We start from the raw sequence: 22,127 nt of genomic DNA on the forward strand, positions 1-22,127 counted from the left end.
GCGTAGGGAAGGCTCAGGGATTTTTACAATGTCAGGTGTGCCTTGTGACAGGTTTGGGACGTTCAATGCCGGATAGAGTCCGAATCGGAAAGCGAACAGACAGAAGAAAACATAGATTTAGCTTTGCAGGACTTGCAGTCCTGAAACGGAAAAGGAACGGAAAAGGGACAGACACGTTTTCTGTTATGGCTGCGGTAAATCTGATACGTATAAGCCTTCATGCAGCAAATGTGCTAGTTACGCCACAGAAAAAAACAACTAGTGCGTGACACAAATGCACAACCTACAAATAGATGGACCAGATCCAACAAAAGCTGGAGTGAACTAATACACCCACTTCGCAAATCCATAGTGACAATTTTAAAGAATTAAGAAAAGAAGGACGGTAGCTGCTTCTCTTAGTTATATTGGGGATGTTATGAATTAATACTTACAATCACAAGAGTGAGTTTACGGGATACAGGGGCATCAGTCAGCGTTAGTCGGACGTATATATTCTGACGTGTCATTTAGAAACGAAAATAAGCTGATATGTAGTCCTGTCTTTAGCAGCTGATCACCCGATCAGCTGAAAGTGTTTTAAAAAACTGTATTCCTAATTTGCCTTAGAAGAGCCTTTAGCTCGAGAGCTCACTCAAAGTCAGCAACATGCACTTCTTCACGTTGTTTAACTTTTCCCGTCGTACGCGAAAAAAGTTTTAAAGAAGACCCCCATCTGATCACTCACTCTATTGATGTGGTTCATTTAAAACCAGTGAAGCAAGGGCACTATAACGAATCGACTGCAACAAAAAAAAACTGATATACAAGTATGCTTAAGTTAGGTTTTATTGAAGAGTCAGAAATTACGCAAGAAATTATAAAAGAATCGGTCATTAATCATGGTGTTATATGTTATATAAATGAAACAGAATAGAAATCCTCAACAAAGATCTGCAAAATACTGAATTGAGCATAATCAAATCGTGCAAAAAAATTAAGCAGTTGACTTTGTTTTGCAAACTTCGCGAGATTCTAAATTTGAAATGATTTTGCAAAAAAGTGTTCAAGCAAATCCATTCCCCACCCCAAATGAAACTGTGTCGCCGGCCCTGCTTAGACCTCTCCAGTAATCCTTGTCAAAAATCAAAAAACAGATAAAGTTAAACATTGCATTCTCCCCAGTCTACGTGCAGGTTGATGAATACCTGCAGATTTGAGAATCTGGACGACCTTCGCATAGTTTCAGATACATTTAAGAGACACATAACACCTTGGAAAAGATCAATTTTTGCGGCAAGGTGGTGAATGGAATGGAATTTTAGTTTGGTGGTTCCACAATTACCAATACCAATGTTGGATTGTGTTCGTTAAAGTGGGCGTGGCAAAATAAGGGGAGAGAAAATTTACCGCAGCGGTAGAGGAATAAAGAGCGGCTCAAAATAGTGACCCAAAAAGATCTCTCTTTGAAGCTTAAGGCGGCTTAAGCTCTTCTTCTCTTTCACAGGCAGTCTACATGAAGCGCTTCGTCGTAGGATGTATTAAAGTATGAAAAACATTTAAGTTATGAGAAACACAGCCTAATTATTAACAAATAATAAAGGTCAGCTAGTGATTGGGCTAAGACTTTCTATGCTCTAACTTGTCTCAAAAAGCTTTAAGGGAAAACTTCAAAAGAAAACGGGAAAACATATAATTTATAATAATTTAAAATCTTAATTTTCGTAAATCCTAAATAGAAAATATACAAAAGTAACATAAAGGGCCCAAATAAATAAACCCTCCCTCAACCAACATCTAGGCCAAAAAAAAAAACAAGAGAGAACGCTATAGTCGAGTTCCCCGACTATCTGATACCCGTTACTCAGCTAGTGGAAGGGAGAAGGAGAGTCTTAAACACTGACAGTTTGTGGCAGTTTGTAGGCGTTAGAGTGGACGCGGCAGAAAGTTATAGAAATCGGCAGAAATCTATAGAAATTTACAAGACTAATATAAAAAAGAAAAAATATTAAAAAAATTTTTTAAAGTGTGGGCGTAGCAGCTTTGGGCGGTTTGTGGGCGTTAGAGTGCGCGTGGCAAACAGTTTTTTTGCATACCGATAGAAATTTACATGACTAATACAAAAATAAAAAAATATGAAAACATTTTTCAAATGTGTGGGCGTGGCAGCTTTTGGCGGTTTTTGGGCGTTAGAGTGGGCGTGTCAACATGCGTCTATGTCTCTGGAGTTGGTATGCTTAGTCTCAACTTTCTAGCTTTTGTAGTTTCTGAAATCTCAGCGTTCATACGGACGGACAGACAGTCGGACAGACGGACATGGTCATATCAACTCTACTATTGATCCTGATCAAGAATATATATACTTTATATGGTCGGAAACGCTTTCTTCAGCCTGTTAAATACTTTTCATTGAATCTTGTATACCCTTTTACTCTACGAGTAACGGGTATAATTATTGCACACATATTTACTTTCTACTTTATTTCTACATATGAAAATGTAATTTTACATTCAGTGTAGCATACTTGTTAGGATTACTATTTATGTTACTGTGGGATGGGTATCGACATCATAATAGCTGCTGTCGGAAAAATTTGTGTTATTCTTGTTCGTTCTTAGTCCAGTCGTCCGTTGGTCCCATGGTCTGTTTTTGTGGAGATTGTGTCATAGCACGCGAATTAAATAAGGACTTTGATACGTGCCGAACAAGTAGCTGCGATGCAAATTACTCCCCGCCCTAAATTTACACGAAAATGAAAGCCAGAACCAGCGCTCGATCGCCAAACTATTTTTAGCTATTCCTTGTTTGCTATTTTAGAATACAAAGGGGTGACAATTTTACGGTTCCACTGGTTTTCGCAAAGTGGTGTAGTGGCGACTGAAGAGCCGCTAAATAAATTATACAGGCATGCTCCGGTAATCGAATTCGTAAGATTTTTACGATTTCGATTTAAAATCGTATAATTGGTGCTCCGGTTTTCGAAATCGTAAGAATTTTTCGATTTCTAAAACGGGCACATTTGTCTGGCCGAAATGAAAAGCCAATGCCTTTTTATACCCGTTACTCGTAGAGTAAAAGGGTATACTAGATTCGTTGAAAAGTATGTAACAGGCAGAAGGAATCGTTTCCGACCATATAAAGTATATATATTCATGATCAGGATCAATAGCCGAGTCGATCTGGCCATGTCCGTCTGTCCGTCCGTCTGTCCGTCCGTCTGTCCGTCTGTCCGTCCGTATGAACGCTGAGATCTCAGGAACTACAAAAGCTAGAAAGTTGAGATTAAGCATACAGACTCCAGAGACATAGAAGCAGCGCAAGTTTGTCGATTCATGTTCCCACGCACACTCTAACGCCCACAAACCGCCCAAAACTGCCACGCCCACACTTTTGAAAAATGTTTTGATATTTTTTCATTTTTGTATTAGTCTTTTAAATTTTTATCGATTTGCCGAACAACTTTTTGCCACGTCCACTCTAACGCCCACAAACCGCCCAAAGCTGCCACACCCACACTTTTGAAAAATATTTTGATATTTTTTCATTTTTGTATTAGTCTTGTAAATTTCTATCAATTTGCCAAAAAACTTTTTGCCACGCCCACTCTAACGCCCACAAACCGCCAAAAACTGTCAGTGCTGAAGACTCTCCTTTGCACATCCACTAGCTGAGTAACGGGTATCAGATAGTCGGGGAACTCGACTATAGCGTTCTCTCTTTTTTTATATCAAATCAGATCTTATTTACTAAGGGAAAAAAATATTTAACTCAGTGGTCTATTGATGTTAATTCCACATCCCCACAAAATCATTCTGCCACTTAGTTATTTTATAAAAAATATATTTCTGACACCACCTCAGATTTGACAAACAAAATGTTGCCGTCGGCAACAACAATTTACGATTTGGTAAGGGGTCGAAGTACGTCGCAAAAGCCATCCCGAAGGTTGCCATACTGTTCGTGGACAGGCAGATAAAAGTACTTATAAAATTCATTAATTAATTAAAAGGATGGCCACACGTGTTCTTTGTATCTAATGCTATATAATTTAATTACTTAAATGGTCAAAGTGCGGTTAAAAAGTAATTGCGAACATCGGAATTAAAACTCTGAAAAAGGTGGCAACTTAAGATTTTCTCAAGCAAAAATTTGGCGAAAACCAGAGCACCTAAAAACGAAATCGTACGATTTGGCCCAAATCGAAATCGAAAAAATCTTACGATTACCGGAGCATGCCTGATAAACATTTTCTGCCTAGAAGTATGCACTAAATTACGTGATACTCTGAGCCTAGCCTTACGCGACGGGAATAACGTCGATGCATTTCGATAAAAGCTTTACGAAGTTTAAGCCTAGCTTTGATGCACATGCATTTTTTTATTAGCTAGCTGCATTTCTGCCGGAACAGAGTTTTGAAAAAAAATATCAGTTAGCTCATCGATGCGCCAGGGAAGATCTGGAAAGCTTTAGTCTGATTAGGAAATTTATGCTGTGGCAGAGAAAAGGGGCTAAGCGACTCCATCCGTTTCCGTGCTAAATTCTTTTCCTTTTGAGATCCGTTAGAGTGCACATCGTTGCAATTGGTGATAAGAGCCAGAATAATCACATAGTGGCAGTGCCCACGTGGATTGTGAAAATCTGTTTGCGGGGAAAAGTGTTCGGCGAAAGCTTAACCAAACTCAAGTGAGTAAAGCCGTGTTCATTTGCATACAGATGCATAACCTTTTGTTGCCCAGGTCACGGAAAGAGTGTCAACGGAGGCGACCATGCGGCGGACTGGCAGCCAGTGCCAAAGGTCGGAATTTTCCATCTGGAAAACCCTTATCTTCATCGGGGCTCAACCAGCGGATCGAGCTCAGCAAGCCGAGTTTGCGTCCCTGTCCCGAGGAGCACCCCTGGGAGGGACATGATGGAGTACTAAGGGAGCAGCAGCAGAAGCAGTAGGAGAATGTTAACAAATAATATCGAGTGCGGTTTAACTGGCCAACAGCGCGCATTCGCAAAATTCTTCAGTGGCCAGCGTTGGCGTTTTATGGAACTTCTAATGGGAAATTGGCAGTGCTAAAAGTGTCCCAATAATTTTGACCCCAATTAACCCTAGCACCCATGTGGGATTAACCTAAAAAAATGTAGAAAGTGAAAATAACCCCAAGGGGTAGTGTAGATCAGTGCTATTGGTGCGGAATAAAGCATCCGATTTCCGACTGTAAATTTTCTTGTGCGTTAAATCAAAACCATTAAATGGGTTTTAACCCAGTTCTGCCGAATTAAATTTCTTGTCATTTTCGCCACAAATTGGTCCTACCCTGTATCGAGTTTCATAACCTTTACGACACTCATCTAAAATGCTTTGTAAATTTGATTGCTATTACTAGAAGCCATGAATATTTGATGAGAAAACCTCTGAAGAATTAGAATAAATTTTTTTGCCGCAACAACCAAAATTAGCTATCGCTGTAATAAATTCGATTTTTTTAAAAATTTGTCGTGAATTAAAATGAAGTTTAATTTAATTAAGAGAAAGTTCACAATGGAGTTAAAGGAGAAGTTGTCTACCAATGAATTAAATTAGATAATCGAAACAGTTTCTTATTAATTTAATTCTTATCAAAGTTAACATTTAAATCTAAATCACCACATTCTATACTACATATTATTAAATCATGCGATACATAGATATTCTTATAACTATCTAGGCTTATAATTAAACTACCTATGTATGATGTTAGACTTAACTACTTTATGTTTATTAAATTGAATGTTTAACGAAAGCATGAGCAACTAAACATTTCCTTTACCGACTCTACTGATGACTCCGCGGTCGCAAGGTTTCAAGGGATCATCGGAGCCATGCTTCTCCGAAAGATGATGTTGGGTGGGCCTAAAGCGAACACAACAACATCCGTGTCTTCGCAAATAATTTCAGCAACAAACGCGAGGAATAGCTCTTCGTCGCTTTTATCATTCATGGAATTACTACCAAAAATGATATAATTTCCGCATCACGCAAAAAAAGATTCAGTTTGAACACAGCTCATAAGTGCCTAACTTATAGTCGTCCCAACGTTGTCGATTATCCCACCTATAACTAATTCTGACAATAGTCTCGTATGGTATGTTCACTTAAAAACAAAAAAATAATTAAAACATATTTCTGTAAAAATTTAAATACAAACAAACGTATATATACTAAGCAACGTAATGCAAAATGCAGCTTAAATATTTCAAACCAAAATAAAAAAAACATAAACATCACTCGTAATTTGCAATATGCTTTAATGGAATCAAACCACAGGTTAGCCCAAGCATAAAATTACAAGCTGGATGACACCCGACAAGTCAAATGAAATCAAATGTGATAATTACCGACCGGTGCCAGGTGCCAGTGCCAAACAAAACAAAAAAAATCACAATTATCCAAGATTTACTACATTTATGAACGACGTATAATTGGTTGTATGGGATCACATGCGATAATCATTGCCGAAATATAAACGGCCAAGCAACGTACCAGTATTTAATTATGTTAAAGCGACGTGGAATCAAACGCTGACTACCCTGCAAGGAAAAAAATCTTCCCCTCAACAACCCAACTACTACCACAATAATACACTCTTGAAAGCAGATCAATTTGCGATGAACATAGATGTTATCATGGTTGCTTAAAATTTCCCTTCAGTACCAGTCCCAAAGGAGTACCAAAGGAACTCCGAGGGTCCCTTCAGTACCAGTCCCAAAGGATTACCAAAGGAATCCCTAGGGTGTCTCGAGGAATCCTAGAGGACTCACGAGGAAATTTCCATACAAATCTGCGAGGAATTTCCATACAACAGGCGTTTGTCGCGAGGAATTCGAAGTACCCAAGAAATTTCTGAGGAATTTCTGTAGAATTTCTGGGGAATATCGAAAAATAAGCAAGGAGGAAGACTGGAGAAATTCGCGAGGAATAACTGGGCAATCCCTTTAGTATTTTTTAGGAATTCCTCGGAATTTCCTCTAGTTTTGTCCTCGTAAATTCTTCGGAAAAATACCTGTAAGTCCAGAAAAATGTCCCAAAAAACGTAACAAATTTATTTAATTGGTAAATTCAAATTTTATTTTTATTGTTTATTTCATTAATTTTTTCCTATTTTCGTTTGCGTTCTTTTCAACACATGCCAGTGCGGCCAGTGGGGCAAGCCTTCTCCGATGGCTGCTGGGCTGTCCTTTTAATATGCTTATGCTATCTGTAAAGAAAAATATTAAAATAATATATATTAATTGGAATACTATTAGCAATGATAATTAACCAATGCGAAACACTACTTACCGGTTTTATATATTTCACGTTGAAAATTTTCCAAAATACCACGTGTCACGTTCTACAATTGAATGCAAATGCAAAAGAAAAGGGAGTGACCAAAAACGAAACCGAAAATTCTAACAGGCATGCAGGGTATACTCTACCGTAATGATCCCGTGTAATTAGTTTTACATAAACAAATAATTAAACACGGACGCATTGGCGTTGGCTATAGCGACAGTTCAATTTCTATCAAAATTTAAAATCCTTAAATCAACAAAAAAATATAAAATATACACTTAAAAATATAAAAATACCCCACCAATTATTAGAACGGTATTCAGAAGTCTATACATACAGGCATGCTCCGGTAATCGTAAGATTTTTTCGATTTCGATTTGGGCCAAATCGTACGATTTCGTTTTTAGGTGCTCTGGTTTTCGCCAAATTTTTGCTAGAGAAAATCTTGAGTTGCCACCTTTTTCACAGCTTTAATTCCGATGTTCGCAATTACTTTTTTACTGCACCTTGACCATTTTAGTAACTAAATTATATAGCATTATTTACAAAGAACACGTGTGGCCCTCCTTTTAATTAATTAATGAATTCTTTTATATTTTATAAGTACTTTTATCTGCCTGCCCACGAACAGTATGGCAACCTTCGGGATGGCTTTTGTGACGTACTTCAACCCCTTACCAAATCGTAAATTGTTGTTGCCGACGGCAAAATTTTGTTTGTCAAATCTGAGGTGGTGTCAGAAATATATTTTTTTATAAAATAACTAAGTGGCAGAATGAATTTGTGGGGATGTGGAATTAACATCAATAGACCACTGTGTTAACTATTTTTTTCCCTTAGTAAATAAGCTTTTCATTTCGGCCAGACAAAAGTGCCCGTTTTACAAATCGAAAAATTCTTACGATTTCGAAAACCGGAGCACCAATTTTACGATTTCAAATCGAAATCGTAAAACTCTCACGAATTCGGTTACCGGCATGCCTAATAGTGTTTTTTCTCTACTCTGATTTCGTCTTCTCTCATCTCTCATTTTCGGTAACTGCTCTGAATTACTTGGAAAAAATGAACTTCGAACATAGGCAGCAGCAGATCCACGACAAAATTCGTCTTGACTTCGGTGTTTGAAACTTGCCTAAAAATGGCCTGTGAGATTTGTTTTTTCGAACTCTCGAAAGGAAAAATACGGGCGAGGAATTTTGATACTGAAGGGATTAGATGGAAGTTAATTAAACATCTATACATCAACACACAAATATGTTTTTTTTTTTTTTTTATACCCGTTACTCGTAGAGTAAAAGGGTACACTAGATTCGTTGAAAAGTATGTAACAGGCAGAAGGAAGCGTGTGCAACCATATAAAGTATATATATTCTTGATCAGGATCAATAGCCGAGTCGATCTGGTCATGTCCGTCTGTCCGTCCGTCTGTCCGTGTCCGTCTGTCCGTCCGTCTGTCCGTCCGTATGAACGTCGAGATCTCAGGAACTACAAAAGCTAGAAAGTTGAGATTAAGCATACAGACTCCAGAGACATTGTCGATTCATGTTGCCACGCCCACACTAACGCCCACAAACCGCCCAAAACTGCCACGCCCACACTTTTGAAAAATGTTTGATATTTTTTCATTTTTGTATTGGTCTTGTAAATTTCTATCGATTCGCCAAAAAACTTTTTGCCACGCCCACACTAACGCCCACAAGCCGCCCAAAGCTGCCACGCCCACACTTTTAAAAAATGTTTTGATATTTTTTCATTTTTGTATTAGTATTGTAAATTTCTATCAATTTGCCAAAAAAAATTTTGCCTCTCGGAAACTTAGGGCTTCTACGAGACCATCTAACTCTATTTTGAGCTGTCTGTTTTGCACTTGCCCATGTGGTGTTTATTTGGGCTAGTTCTTGGGCAGCGGTTCTTCTCCAGGTTGCTCTTGGCCTTCCTACTCGTCTGCTTCCTTGGGGGTTCCAGTCTAGTGCCATCCTCACTATGCTACTCGGGTTTCTTCTGAGAGCGTGCCCCATCCACATCCATTTTTTCTTCCTTATTTGTATGTGAATCGGGGACTCGTCTGTAACGCGCCACAGTTCTGTGTTGGATATTCTGTTTGGCCAGAATACCCCACATATGACTCTCAGGCATTTGTTGCTGAAAGCTTCTGCGTTATTTTCTTCGTGGCGAGCCATGTCTCACTTCCGTATAGCAGTATGGATTTCACACACGCATTGTAGATCCTGATCTTTGTTCGTCGGCTGATTTGTCGGTCTCTCCATATGCGGTATAATCTCCCAAATGCTGAGCGGGCTTTGCCAAGACGACTGGAGACATCTTCATCCACCACTGTTGGATATGATGGTGCCAAGGTATGGGAAACTGGTAATGAACTCGATTGGGTTCCCATTTATGTTGATGTTTCCTTGGCTGGAGTGGTTGAAACGCATAGCTTTTGTTTTCGCTATGTTTATCTCGAGCCCTCGCTGCTGGCTCCTGACGAGGTCGTCACTTTTCCTCTGTATGTCGTCGAGTCTGTGCGATATGAGACAGATGTCGTCTGCGAAGTCCAAGTCCTCAAGGTGTCTGGTGAGGTTTCACGTAATTCCGCGCTTGGAAGAGCAGACTTCGCTCATTAACTCATCGACTAAGATGTCGAAGAGGAGTGGTGACAGCGGGCATCCTTGCCGAATTCCGGTGTTTGTCTGATGTCGATGAGATTTGCAGGTACTCCTTTTCTTGCAAGTGCTCGCCATATTGCTGCTCTTTCAACTTAGTCGAATGCCTTCTTGAAGTCGATGAACAGGAGGTAAAGCGGGGCTCTCCATTCCACAGCTTGCTTGGTTATTATGCGTAGTTTATTTGCCTGGTCTACGCAACTCCTGTATGGTCTGAAGCCTGCCTGTTCGTCTCGGATTGTTGGCTCAATTTTTTCCTGGAGGCGTTCGTTCAGAAGTGTAGCTAAGACCTTGTAGCAGGTGTTGAGCAGTGTTATCCCTCTCCAGTTGTTGCAGTCACTAAGGTCGCCTTTTTTGGGAAGTTTCACAATGATTCCGCTTTTCCAGGAGGCTGGCACCGTCTCGCCTTCCCATATGCGTGAGAGATGTGGATGCAATATTTCAGCCATCAGTTGGGTGTCAACTTGAAGCAATTCGGCTGGTATGTTGTCTTCGCCAGCTGCCCTGTTGTGATTCAGCTTCTTTATTGCATTCACGATTTCTCTTACATTCGGGGGTGCAGAGGGTATCCTGCTACTCCCACTTGGCGGCACAACACTCCTGTAGTCTATGGCCACGTTTGGTGATGTGGTGTGGCTAATTCCCATGAAGTGTTGGCGCCATCTTCGAATTTGTGCGTCATCATAAGAGGTTACCTTCTAGATCTCTGACTGGTTTGTTCTGTTTGTGATGGGCTCCTGTGAACCGTGCAATCTGCTGGTATAGCGAGCGCATGTTGTTCTCGCCGGCTGCTCGTTCTGCGTCTGCCGCAAGTCTATCTAGCTCTGCTCTTTTGTCCTTTCTGGCCGACCTTTTAACCGCTCTGCATAGTCCGTGATACTCCTCACGGTACTGTATGAGCTGGTCCGTCAGAGGCTTCAGGTGGTTCCTCCTTCTAATCAGGTCCCAGGTCCCTTCAGATATCCAGTCCGATCTTCCGCGTTGTTGCAGGCCGAGTATTTCCTCCGCCGTGGTCCTTAGTTGCCTGCAGGTGTGCTCCCATGGGTGGTCTTCTAGGGGGATCAGCTTCTCGTCTTCAGAGTAGTAGTAGTCGCTAAGGAGGTGCAGGTTCAGAGGGGGCGCTCGCCGGTGTTGACTGTTGCCAGTGTTCCTTGAGTGGTTGCGGTTGAGCTTTATTGAAAGTTCTCCAATGACAAACTCATGGTCACTGTCTATGGCTGCTCCCCTTTTGTTCCGTACGTCCAGTAGCGAGTGTCTGCATTTCCTGCTAATGCATATGTGGTCGATCTGGTTGCGCGTATTACCACTTGGAGAGTATTTTTGGACATCTTTGTGTGGGAATATTGTGCCGCCGATGACCAGTTGGAATAGCTGGCAGAGTTCCACTAATCTCTCTCCGTTATCGTTGCGAGTCCCAGTTGCATGCTGGCCCATGACAGATCTTAGTCCGGTGTTGTTGGGGCCAATTTTTGCATTGAAGTCACCCATGAGGATGTTAGTGTCACCTTGCCGTAGCTTACTGAGGGTTGCTGTAAGGGCATTATAGAAGTCGTCCTTGGCGTCGTCGTTTGCGTCTTCCGTCGGGGCATAGCATTGAGTAACGTTTATGTATCCAGCTCTACATCTGAACCTGGCTGTCATGATTCTATCAGAAATGGGTTCCCAGGAAACCAGTGCCTTTTTCATGCGCTTGGGCACGAAAATTCCCACTCCATATCTATTGCCGTCACTGTTGCCACAGTGTAGGACTAGATTGCTATCTGATGTTGTTGTTTCCCCACTGCCAGCCCACCTCATCTCGCTGATTCCAGCTATTGCAATGTGGAGTTTTTCCATCTCCGCCTCGAACTGTGGTTACCTAGATGGTTCTCTTAGAGATCTAACGTTCCATTGTCCAATTCGTGTCCGTTTTTAGATGCCTATAGTCGTTATCGAATTTTGGGAGCCGTTTATGTATAAATTTCTTGTATTAGTTTCAGTAATCGTTGTAAGTTTTTCGACCGATCTGGTGATTGGCCAGATGCGGCTTATCCCAGTGGTAGGGCTGCCACCTGTCGCCATCGCGGATTGTCGTCTACGGTGTGTTGTTATTCGTAGAAAAGCGAACAGTCTGGTAACGCGCTCGCCCTGCTGGTTGTTGTTGCTGTTCGCAGAAAAACACAGGGTGCGCTTGGTACTATGTGGGTGCCCCCGTTTTTATCCCATGTAGTGAGGAGGGGGGTTGGGGCGTTGGGGCAAGTGGAAGTTGCCAAAAATTGTTGTAAATAGACATTTATTATGTGGAAGAATACTTTCTAAAAGTTAGAAAAGCATTTCAGAGAGAAAGTTTTTGTATGGCCATGCTCTCGTCATGGATGGGGCTTAAACCCACGACCCCGTGGTTAGCAGGTAGTTGCGCTATCCACTACACCACGAGGCCCCGACACTACCCTTTAGTACCAAAATTCCTCGCCCTTATTTTTCCTCTCGAGAGTTCAAAAAACAAAAACAAATCTCACAGGCGTTTTTTAGCTAAGTTTCGAACACCGAAGTCAAGCCGAATTCTGTCGTGACTCAGCCGCTGCCAGTGCACTATGGGAAATTGGACCCCTTTTCCTGGCCAATACCCATTTTCTGAAAGTCGGAATATTACAATAATATTAAATTACAAAAAACAACAATCTGCTACGTTAAGTTTTTATTTCGTTACAAAAGTTCTAATATTTTTGAAACCAAAGCGTTAATTTCCATTCTGTAAAAGTATTTTAATCAGTAGGCTTTCTATTAAGTGTTTGCCACCTTCAATGTAAGTTGCCCTATGAAAGCATTTTTTTTGAAAATGACCTAACTTTGAATAGAGATTTACAGGGAGTCCGACAGAGTCCATCAATGAAATGTACCTCATGTTTTAGCTTATTTAATTATTGTTCAGATTATTGTAATTTAAAGTTACACCTTTTTCGATTTTGGAAGATATTATATTATTTAGGACTTAACCCTACTTTTCAAAATTTATAGTAATCTCATGCTAAAAGGAGTTACTGAATTTTTATACCCGTTACTCGTAGAGTAAAAGTTTATGTTAGATTCGTTGAAAAGTATGTAACAGGCAGAAGGAAGCGTTTCCGACCATATAAAGTATATATATTCTTGATCAGGATCAGTAGCCGAGTCGATTTGGCCATGTCCGTCTGTCCGTCCGTCTGTCCGTCTGTCCGTCCGTATGAACGTCGAGATCTCAGGAACTACAAAAGCTAGAAAGTTGAGATTAAGCATACAGACTCCAGGGACATAGACGCAGCGCAAGTTTGTCGATTCATGTTGCCACGCCCACAAACCGCCAAAAACTGCCACGTCCACACTTTTGAAAAATGTTTCGATATTTTTTCATTTTTGTATTAGTCTTGTAAATTTCTAACGATTTGCCAAAAAACTTTTTGCCACGCCCTCTCTAACGCCCACAAACCGCCCAAAGCTGCCACGCCCACACTTTTGAAAAATGTTTTGATATTTTTTCATTTTTGTATTAGTCTTGTAAATTTCTATCGATTTGCCAAAAAACTTTTTGCCACGCCCAATCTAACGCCCACAAAACCGCCAAAAACTGTATGTGCTGAAGACTCTCCTTCGCACTTCGAATAGCTGAGTAACGGGTATCAGATAGTCGGGGAACTCGACTATAGCGTTCTCTCTTGTTTTTGTTATATTTATTATTAAAATTCTTTCACTTTTGCAAAATAATTTATTATACAAACACTATTAAGAAATCAGTTGTTTTTTGTTTAGACTAGAAAATTAGAGAAAGCCTTTACGAAATAAATATAAATATAAGGGACGGTGCAACGCCAACAGTTTTTGGGCTACGTATATACATATATGGTCTAGTGCAAATTTATTTAAAAAAAATTAAATATCTTTTTATACCCGTTACTCGTAGAGTAAAAGGGTATACTAGATTCGTTGAAAAGTATGTAACAGGCAGAAGGAAGCGTTTCCGACCATATAAAGTATATATATTCTTGATCAGGATCAATAGCCGAGTCGATCTGGCCATGTCCTTCTGTCTGTCCGTCTGTCCGTCCGTCTGTCCGTCCGTATGAACGCTGAGATCTCAGGAACTACAAAAGCTATAAAGTTGAGATTAGGCATACAGACTCCAAAGACATAGAAGCAGCGCAAGTTTGTCGATTCATGTTGCCACGCGCACTCTAACGCCCACAAACCGCCCAAAACTGCCATGCCCACACTTTTGAAAAATGTTTTGATATTTTTCATTTTTATATTAGTCTTGTAAATTTCTATCGATTTGCCAAAAAACTTTTTGCCACTCCCACTCTAACGCCCACAAACTGCCCAAAGCTGCCACGCCCACACTTTTAAAAAATGTTTTGATATTTTTTTCATTTTTGTATTAGTCTTGTAAATTTCTATCAATTTGCCAAAAAACTTTTTGCCACGCCCACTCTAACGTCCACAAACCGCCAAAAACTATCAGTGTTGAAATTTCTTCTTCGCACATCAACTAGCTAAGTAACGGGTATCAGATAGTCGGGGAACTCGACTATAGCGTTCTCTCTTGTTTCGTTCTGAAGTTAAAAATTTTTAAAGAGGACCCGTTGCGTCCTGACATTCAGATAACTTAGAATCCAATTTAGGAGATCAACAGGGAAACCTAATATATCAAGTATCCGTAATAAAAATAAATGATTAACTGAGTCGAATGTTTTACTAAAATCCGTATAGATTACATCTGTTTGAAGATTATTTTTGAAGCCCTGTACTACGAAGGAGGTTAGCTCCAGATGGTTAGTAGTGGTTGATCTGGGTTTCATGAACCCATGCTGACATGGTGATATAATTGACCTACAAAGGTACTGCAAATGAGGAGTGATAACGTATTCAAAAAAGCTTTGGGATAGCAGACAATTTGGAGATTCCTCGGTAATTACTTGCATCCAATTTGCTACCTTTTTTATGGGGAGGGATCACAAAGGACTCCTTCCATATATGGGGGAACGGTGAAGATTCCGGAGATAAGGTTAGCAGTATTAGTAGAGGTTTATACAAGGCTTCCGCACAGAACCTAAGCCCACAGCCATGGATTCCGTTGGAGCCTGGCAAATAGAAAGGCTTAACACGCTGAAGATCGTAAAGCAGTGCGCTTTCGTTTAGCGTGGAAAAATATTAAATTCGACTTTGATACAGCCCAGTTAAACAATTCCAAAAATCGAAACAGTGAAGTGAACCAAACATAAAACCATAAGCGAAAATACGCTAAGTGTAATGCCTGCACATATAGATTTTCTAACAAATCTATAAGTTATTAATCATCAACTAACTAATTACAAATATAAATAAACCAACCAAAAACAATGAGTGAAGACGAAGCTCGCGCGCAGCGTCAACGTCAGCAAGATGAGCGACGGCTCTCTTTGCAACGCAACAACGCTTACTTTTCCATCGTCTCTGCGGAATCGAACCGCGAGCGGTCAATCACCCCCAACCCGACAGCTGATCCTTCTCTCTTAACACGCGACAGTGAACGCTCAGGTCTAGAGCCCCCAGCCTCCAATCCGCCATGTTCACAAGCCAAATATGTGGACTTCAATTCGGTACAAGACAAAAAGCCAATGGAACAACAACAAAACAATTTCGAAGCAATGATATTTACCTTGCAGCAGAGCATGGCGTAGTTTATGGCGTTTATGCGTACAACCATGCAAGATCTAATGCGCAATCAAAACATGTTGATACAACTGCTTGTATCACAACAATCAAAATAATCATCTTCATGGTCTCGCTAAGAATCTCTTCGTGGAACGCCAATGGCGTTTCACAGCACAAACTTATAGATTTTCTAACAAATCTATAAGTTATTAATCATCAACTAACTAATTACAAATATAAATAAACCAACCAAAAACAATGAGTGAAGACGAAGCTCGCGCGCAGCGTCAACGTCAGCAAGATGAGCGACGGCTCTCTTTGCAACGCAACAACGCTTACTTTTCCATCGTCTCTGCGGAATCGAACCGCGAGCGGTCAATCACCCCCAACCCGACAGCTGATCCTTCTCTCTTAACACGCGACAGTGAACGCTCTTGCTCCCCGTCGCCGTCGCTTCTATCTATCGGGCCGACGCAATCCGACCGCCCGCGATCGGCAACTCCCAAACCGCCAAACGAACACCTGCTTACAGCGAACGTCAAAGAACAATCTTGCTCTTCGTCTCCCTTACCAACAAAATCTGCTTACACCAAGCAAAGAGAATAGAACTTAGCTTTAACAGCAAGCACAAACTCTTCAATTGTCGAGACAACCTCAATTACTAATACAACACCGATGCCGACTGCCCGCTCAACACATACTAACACAACGAAAGCTGCGCAGACTGCAAAACAAACTGCAACAAACGAAAACGAAAACGCAAAGCCGGCCATACAGACTGGTATGGATCGCTACATCCAAATAAAACGAAAGCTAAGCCCCCAAAAACATGTAAACAAACCAAAAATCTCACGCGCCAACGCCAGCACAACTTTAGGCGAAGAACCGAACAATGCCAACAGGTTCGACATTTTGGCAGACACTATTGAAGACCTGCCCGTTGAAGCTGATGGAAGCGACAAAAATAAGCCAAAGCCACCACCAATATTTGTACGTGAGAAAAGCTCAAGTACATTTGTAAACAATGTAATAAAGCTCATAGGTGACGAAAATTTCCACATAATTCCCTTAGTTAGGGGCAACATTCATGAAACTAAAGTTCAGACCAAGTCTGAACAACACTTTAGAGCCTTAACAAAGTATTTGGACGAAGGAGAAAAAGCTATTACACATACCAGCTAAAAAGCTGCAAGGGTCTGCAAGTCGTACTAAAGGGCATAGAGCCTGATGTAACACCAGACGAAATAAAGCTGGCGCTACAGGATAAAGGATTTACCGCAAAATCAGTCTTCAACATCCTAAACAAAAATTGACAGCCGCAACCACTCTTCAAGGTGGAACTTGCACCAGAAGCAAAGATGCCGAAAAGAAACGATGTGCATCCAATCTACAAACTCAAATTTTTACTACATCGTAGAATCACTGTAGAAGAACCTCAGAAACGTAACAATCTGGTACAATGTATGAACTGCCAAGAATACGACCATACAAAGTCTTACTGTAAGCTGCGCCCAGTGTGCGTAGTCTGTGGCGAACTCCACGACAAAGCCAGCTGCAGTGCACCCAAAGAAGACTCAAGCTGAAAAAAGTGTGGCAACTGTGGAGGCAATAACACAGCCAACTACAGAGGCTTCCCAGTATACAAAGATCACTGTACGCTCACAAAAGGCACCGATCACAAAAATACCCTCCAAAAACAACCCAGAAGTTTTCTTCTCTACCGCAGCCAGATCCTCACTTGGTACAGGAATCGTTACCAAAAACGCGTCATATGCAAGCGCTTTAAGATCAGGTCTAGAGCCCCCAGCCTCCAATCCGCCATGTTCACAAGCCAAATATGTGGACTTCAATTCGGTACAAGACAAAAAGCCAATGGAACAACAACAAAACAATTTCGAAGCAATGATATTTACCTTGCAGCAGAGCATGGCGTAGTTTATGGCGTTTATGCGTACAACCATGCAAGATCTAATGCGCAATCAAAACATGTTGATACAACTGCTTGTATCACAACAATCAAAATAATCATCTTCATGGTCTCGCTAAGAATCTCTTCGTGGAACGCCAATGGCGTTTCACAGCACAAACTTGAGCTAGCTCAATTCCTACTCGAAAAGCACTTCGACGTAATGCTACTTTCGGAAACACACCTCACAAACAAATATAACCTCAACATAAGAGGATATATTTTCTACGGAACCAATCACCCTGATGGTAAGGCCCACGGCGGGACCGGGATTTTGATAAGAAGCCGTCTGAAGCACCACTGTCATATTGAGACTACCAAAAACTATCTACAAGCAACATCAATAAAAATTCATTTGGATAATGGTAACCAGCTTACTTTAGCCGCTGTTCACTGCCCACCTCGTTTCACTTTATCTGAAGACCAATTTATGGAATTCTTCAACTCACTTGTACAACATTTTATAGCAGCTGGGGACTGTAATGCCGAGCACACACTGGGGGTCTCGACTCGTGAATCCAAAAGGAAAACAGGTCTACAACGCCATTATAAAAGCAAACAACAAGCTCGATCACGTTTCTCCTGGCACACCTACATACTGGCCTACTGACCCCACAAACTACCTGAACTAATTGATTTCGCAGTCACCAAAAACATTCCCCGTACTTTGATAAGCGCCGAGTGCCTCTCAGACCTATCATCTGACCACTCGCCCCTCCTAATAAATCTGCTCCGACACCCAGAACCAGCAAACCTCTCTTATAAGTTGGCTTCAGTAAAAAGCAACTGGCTGAAGCTGACATTGATAGTTTTGTTAACTCACTGGAGTCAATCATCGTTGCTGCAGCTCGTTGCTCAACGCCGCAAACAGTAAGCAAAATTACAAATCACAAAAAGACCAACCTGCAAATCGAACAACTTGTTCTAGAAAAACGGCGCCTACAGCGAGAATGGCAGTCCTCCAGATCACCGTCGGCAAAACAAAAGTTAAAAGACGCCACACGCAAACTTACAAAAGCTTTAATGCAAGAAGAAGAGCTTTCCCAACGTACTTATATTGAAAAACATCCAGTACAAAAAACTCACTGCGGAAATGTCACCCAACTCTTGGCTCACCCACAGTACCAGTGGTCCCTATTAGAAACCACACAGGTGGTTGGGCCCGTAGCGACAAAAATAGAGCCAGCACATTTGCCACTCATCTACAAAAAGTCTTCCAACCGAATTCTGCAACAAACACGTTCGAAATTCCGCCCGCAACAGACGACTCCCAGCATCATTATGCACCAGTTGTGTCTCTCAAAATCTCAAAAATCATCAAAGAACATCTGAATCCAAAAAAATCTGCAGGGTGCGACATAATTACCCCTAAGATGATTATCGAGCTGCCTTACTGTGCCGTATGCAGCATTACCCAGCTCTTCAACGTCATCAACAAACTTGCCTACTTTCCAGGAAGATGGAAAAAGTCAACAATAATAATTATACCATAGCCGGGAAAAGATCACTCTGTTCCATCGTCGTACAGACCCATAAGCCTTCTATCCTGCTTATCGAAACTTTTGGAAAAATGCCTACTGTCTCTGACTATTACTCCATTCCTGGACACGCACAACACAATACCAGCACACCAATTTGGCTTTCGTGAAAAACACGGAACTATTGAGCAAGCTAACCGCATAACATCAGAAATACGAAACGTGTTTAAAAAACGGGAATACTGCTCTGCGATATTTCTATATGTTTCGCAGGCATTCGACAGAGTTTGGCTGGACGGTCTGATGTACAAAATCAAAACAACGCTTCCAAACAACACTCATAAACTGCTTGAATCGTACCTCTACAACAGGAAGTTTGTAGTGAGGTGCAACACTGCGATATCCGACGAACACAGTATTGAAGCCGGTGTTCCACAAGGCAGCGTACTAGGCCGAACACTATACGTCCTATTCACAGCAGACATCCATACAAGCAGAAACCTGACAGTTTCGACATTTGCGGATGACACAGCTATTCTCAGCCGCTCCAGATGCCCAATCAAAGCATCATCTCAGCTAGCCATCTACCTGGTTGACGTGGAAAAGTGGTTATCCGACTGGCGTATAAAGGTAAGCGAACAAAAATGCAAGCAAGTAACTTTCACCCTTAACAGGCAAGATTGTCCACCGCTCACGGTAAACAACGTCGCACTTCCAACAGCAAACGAAGTGACGTATCTAGGAGTACACCTCGATAGAAGGCTAACTTGGCGCCGACACATCGAAGCCAAGAGAACTCACTTAAAACTGAAGGCCAACAGCCTTCATTGGCTTATCAACTCCCGCTCACCACTCAGTTTGGACTTCAAGGTGCTGCTCTACAACTCAGTGCTAAAACCAATCTGGACTTACGGCTGCCAGCTATGGGGAAATGCCAGCAACAGCAACATCGTTTAGAGAGCCCAGACAAAGATATTGAGAACTATCACCGGGGCACCGTGGTATGTTCGAAACGCCAGCATTCACAAAGATCTAAACATGCCACCTGTAAAAGACGAATATGCGGAAAAAAAGGAAAAGTACCTTAACAAGCTATCAACGCATCCTAACCAGCTCGCGAGGAGTCTAACAAGGCTAAGCAGCCGATCACGCCTACGTCGAAACGACTTGCCAGCCCAGCAGTAATCTTTTTTTTTTTAGGGCCGCTTTTATAATACAGTTCAAGAAATGTACTGGTAATTAGTATTTACACTTAAGATTTGTTAAGTTGTTGTAAGTTTTTGGTACAGAAAAGATACAACAAATAAAAGCTCCAAACTGGAAAAAAATAACTTTGATACAGCGTAAGAGTAAGGCTGCTCGGAATGAGGTAACGGGGAATATGTTGTTTAAAAAAACTGTGCAAATTGATCGCCTATTGCCTGCTCCGATGTTACCGTAATATTTTCAAATAGGGGTAGGGTACGAAGGCTAAGAGATTGTTTTGCGCTTAGTGTTAACAAAATTATAAAACTGTTTAGGATCCTACACGAACTGAAACTTACAACGGTTTAAATTAGTATGGTAACACTGAGCATTAAGCGCGGTAAAATTTAGCCGAGCACTTTAATATTTAGAAAGGATAGACTGAGAACCCGTGTTTTTAAATTATTGTTTAAAGTCTGGATCTTACATTTCTTAGGTGTGTCAACAACTCTTTGTTAAATCAAGGAGGTTTGTTTGAGATTGACAAATAGTACATCGGATACGAATGCAAGTGGCCAAACGAATTCTGCATCCCGCCCTGTGTTATGGTATTGAGGTCAGTGATAAAGAGATTTTTAAATCGAAAACATTTCATTTAAGTATTATTTAAGTAACTATCATAAATAATTAAATATTCTCTACGAATTTAGTCTTTTTAATGGATATTAATATATACATAGTTGCTTTCATCTACTTTAAGCATTGAATTTTTTCAATGTTTAGCTATTAAACTTAGTAAATAACTTATTCGAAATATTTTCGACCTTTGCAAAGTATAAATGTTCCCCGACTACCAGATACTTGTTACTAAGGTTAATGGAAACGCGAACGTAAATTTCAAATCTATAAAAATGTACAAGACTAATAAAAAATATCAAAATATTTTCATAAAGTGCGGGCTTGACAGGATTATGCAGATTGTGGGCGTTAGAATCGGCGTAGCAAAAACTTTTTTGACAAATCAATACATATTTATTATATTTAATAATATGAAATACAGTAGAATTCGGTTATAACGACTCCGCTTATAGCGTCAGTCAGTCCGACGGAAACTCGATGGCTCCCATACAAAGTTATATGAAAGGACCTCCGGTTAGTACGTATCCGCTTTTAGCGACAAATACTGACGAGATTTTTCATAATTCAACCGGATATTGCGACGTGCCATCAAAAAATACAACAAAATAATGCCAAAAAATGTAAGCATCAGACGACTCTGTAAGAAATGTATGCAAATATCAGTGATCGACGTCACAAAAATGTTTACAGCGTGTATGTGCAGACCTCATGTCTATATTCCATGAGATGTCCCGTTATATTTCTAGTTTTTTCTGCTTTTTTTTAAAATAAAAAACCATGATGAAATTTATTAAATTTTTTGTTTGAATAAAAAATTAATTTGTTTTATGTTAAAAGATATTACAAACATAAAATAAACAAAAAAAAAATTTTTCCACGTTTCTGTTAGTGCGTCCTCCGGGTATTTTTGCCACGCCCACAACCCGCTCAAAACTGCCACGCCCACACTTTTGAAAATGTTGTTGATATTTTTTCAATTTTTTGTTAGACTTATAAATTTCTCTCGATTTGCCAAAAATCTTTTTGCCACGCCCACAAGCCGCCAGAAACAGTCACTGTGGAAACTTCTCCTTTGCACTTCCACCAGCTGGGTAACGGGTATCAGATTGTCGGGGATCTCGACTATAGCGTTCTCTCTTGTTTTTATTTGGTTTTTTGTTTTTAGTTTTTTTGCCAGTGGTGTCTGTGGGGAAGTGCTTGTTTTACAAATAAACTTAGTAACATGATACATGACATCTTGTGAATACTAATTTGGGATCGCAAATCA

The 22,127-nt window shown here is 40.7% G+C and overlaps 1 protein-coding gene and 2 long non-coding RNA genes across 3 annotated transcripts; 1 reads left to right on the forward strand and 2 right to left on the reverse strand.

Annotated features, from left to right (window-relative positions):
- The first annotated feature begins 3,770 nt into the window (after nt 1-3,770).
- Nucleotides 3,771-5,191, forward strand: LOC120457530. Its single transcript, XR_005616993.2, has 2 exons — nt 3,771-4,663; nt 4,717-5,191. It is a non-coding gene; the product is annotated as an uncharacterized LOC120457530 (long non-coding RNA).
- Nucleotides 5,192-7,120: 1,929 nt separating this feature from the next.
- On the reverse strand, nt 7,121-8,115 carry LOC120457531. The gene is made up of 3 exons (XR_005616994.1): nt 7,621-8,115; nt 7,290-7,529; nt 7,121-7,206 (listed from the first exon to the last, which is right to left on the reverse strand). It is a non-coding gene; the product is annotated as an uncharacterized LOC120457531 (long non-coding RNA).
- A 1,376-nt stretch (nt 8,116-9,491) lies between these two features.
- LOC122756571 lies at nt 9,492-17,865 on the reverse strand. Its single transcript, XM_044006666.1, has 4 exons — nt 17,743-17,865; nt 10,692-11,794; nt 10,144-10,609; nt 9,492-9,617 (listed from the first exon to the last, which is right to left on the reverse strand). Exons 1-4 carry the CDS (start codon nt 17,863-17,865, stop codon nt 9,492-9,494), a joined length of 1,818 nt encoding a protein of 605 aa, XP_043862601.1.
- Nucleotides 17,866-22,127: the final 4,262 nt, after the last annotated feature.

Source organism: Drosophila santomea, unplaced genomic scaffold (genome assembly GCF_016746245.2).
Source record: "Drosophila santomea strain STO CAGO 1482 unplaced genomic scaffold, Prin_Dsan_1.1 Segkk13_quiver_pilon_scaf, whole genome shotgun sequence".
NCBI classification, from domain to species: domain Eukaryota; kingdom Metazoa; phylum Arthropoda; class Insecta; order Diptera; family Drosophilidae; genus Drosophila; species Drosophila santomea.

Excerpts from the sequence above, each read along its gene's own strand:
- LOC122756571 (XM_044006666.1), bottom strand. The coding sequence starts at position 17,865 with ATGACAGTGGTGCTTCAGACGGCTTCTTATCAAAATCCCGGTCCCGCC. Across the intron at positions 11,795-17,742 it reads AGGTTATATTTGTTTGTGAG|TTCGAGGCGGAGATGGAAAA; the intron begins GTGTGTTTCCGA and ends AGGTAACCACAG. Across the intron at positions 10,610-10,691 it reads CTATACCAGCAGATTGCACG|ATGGCGCCAACACTTCATGG; the intron begins GTTCACAGGAGC and ends ACAAATTCGAAG.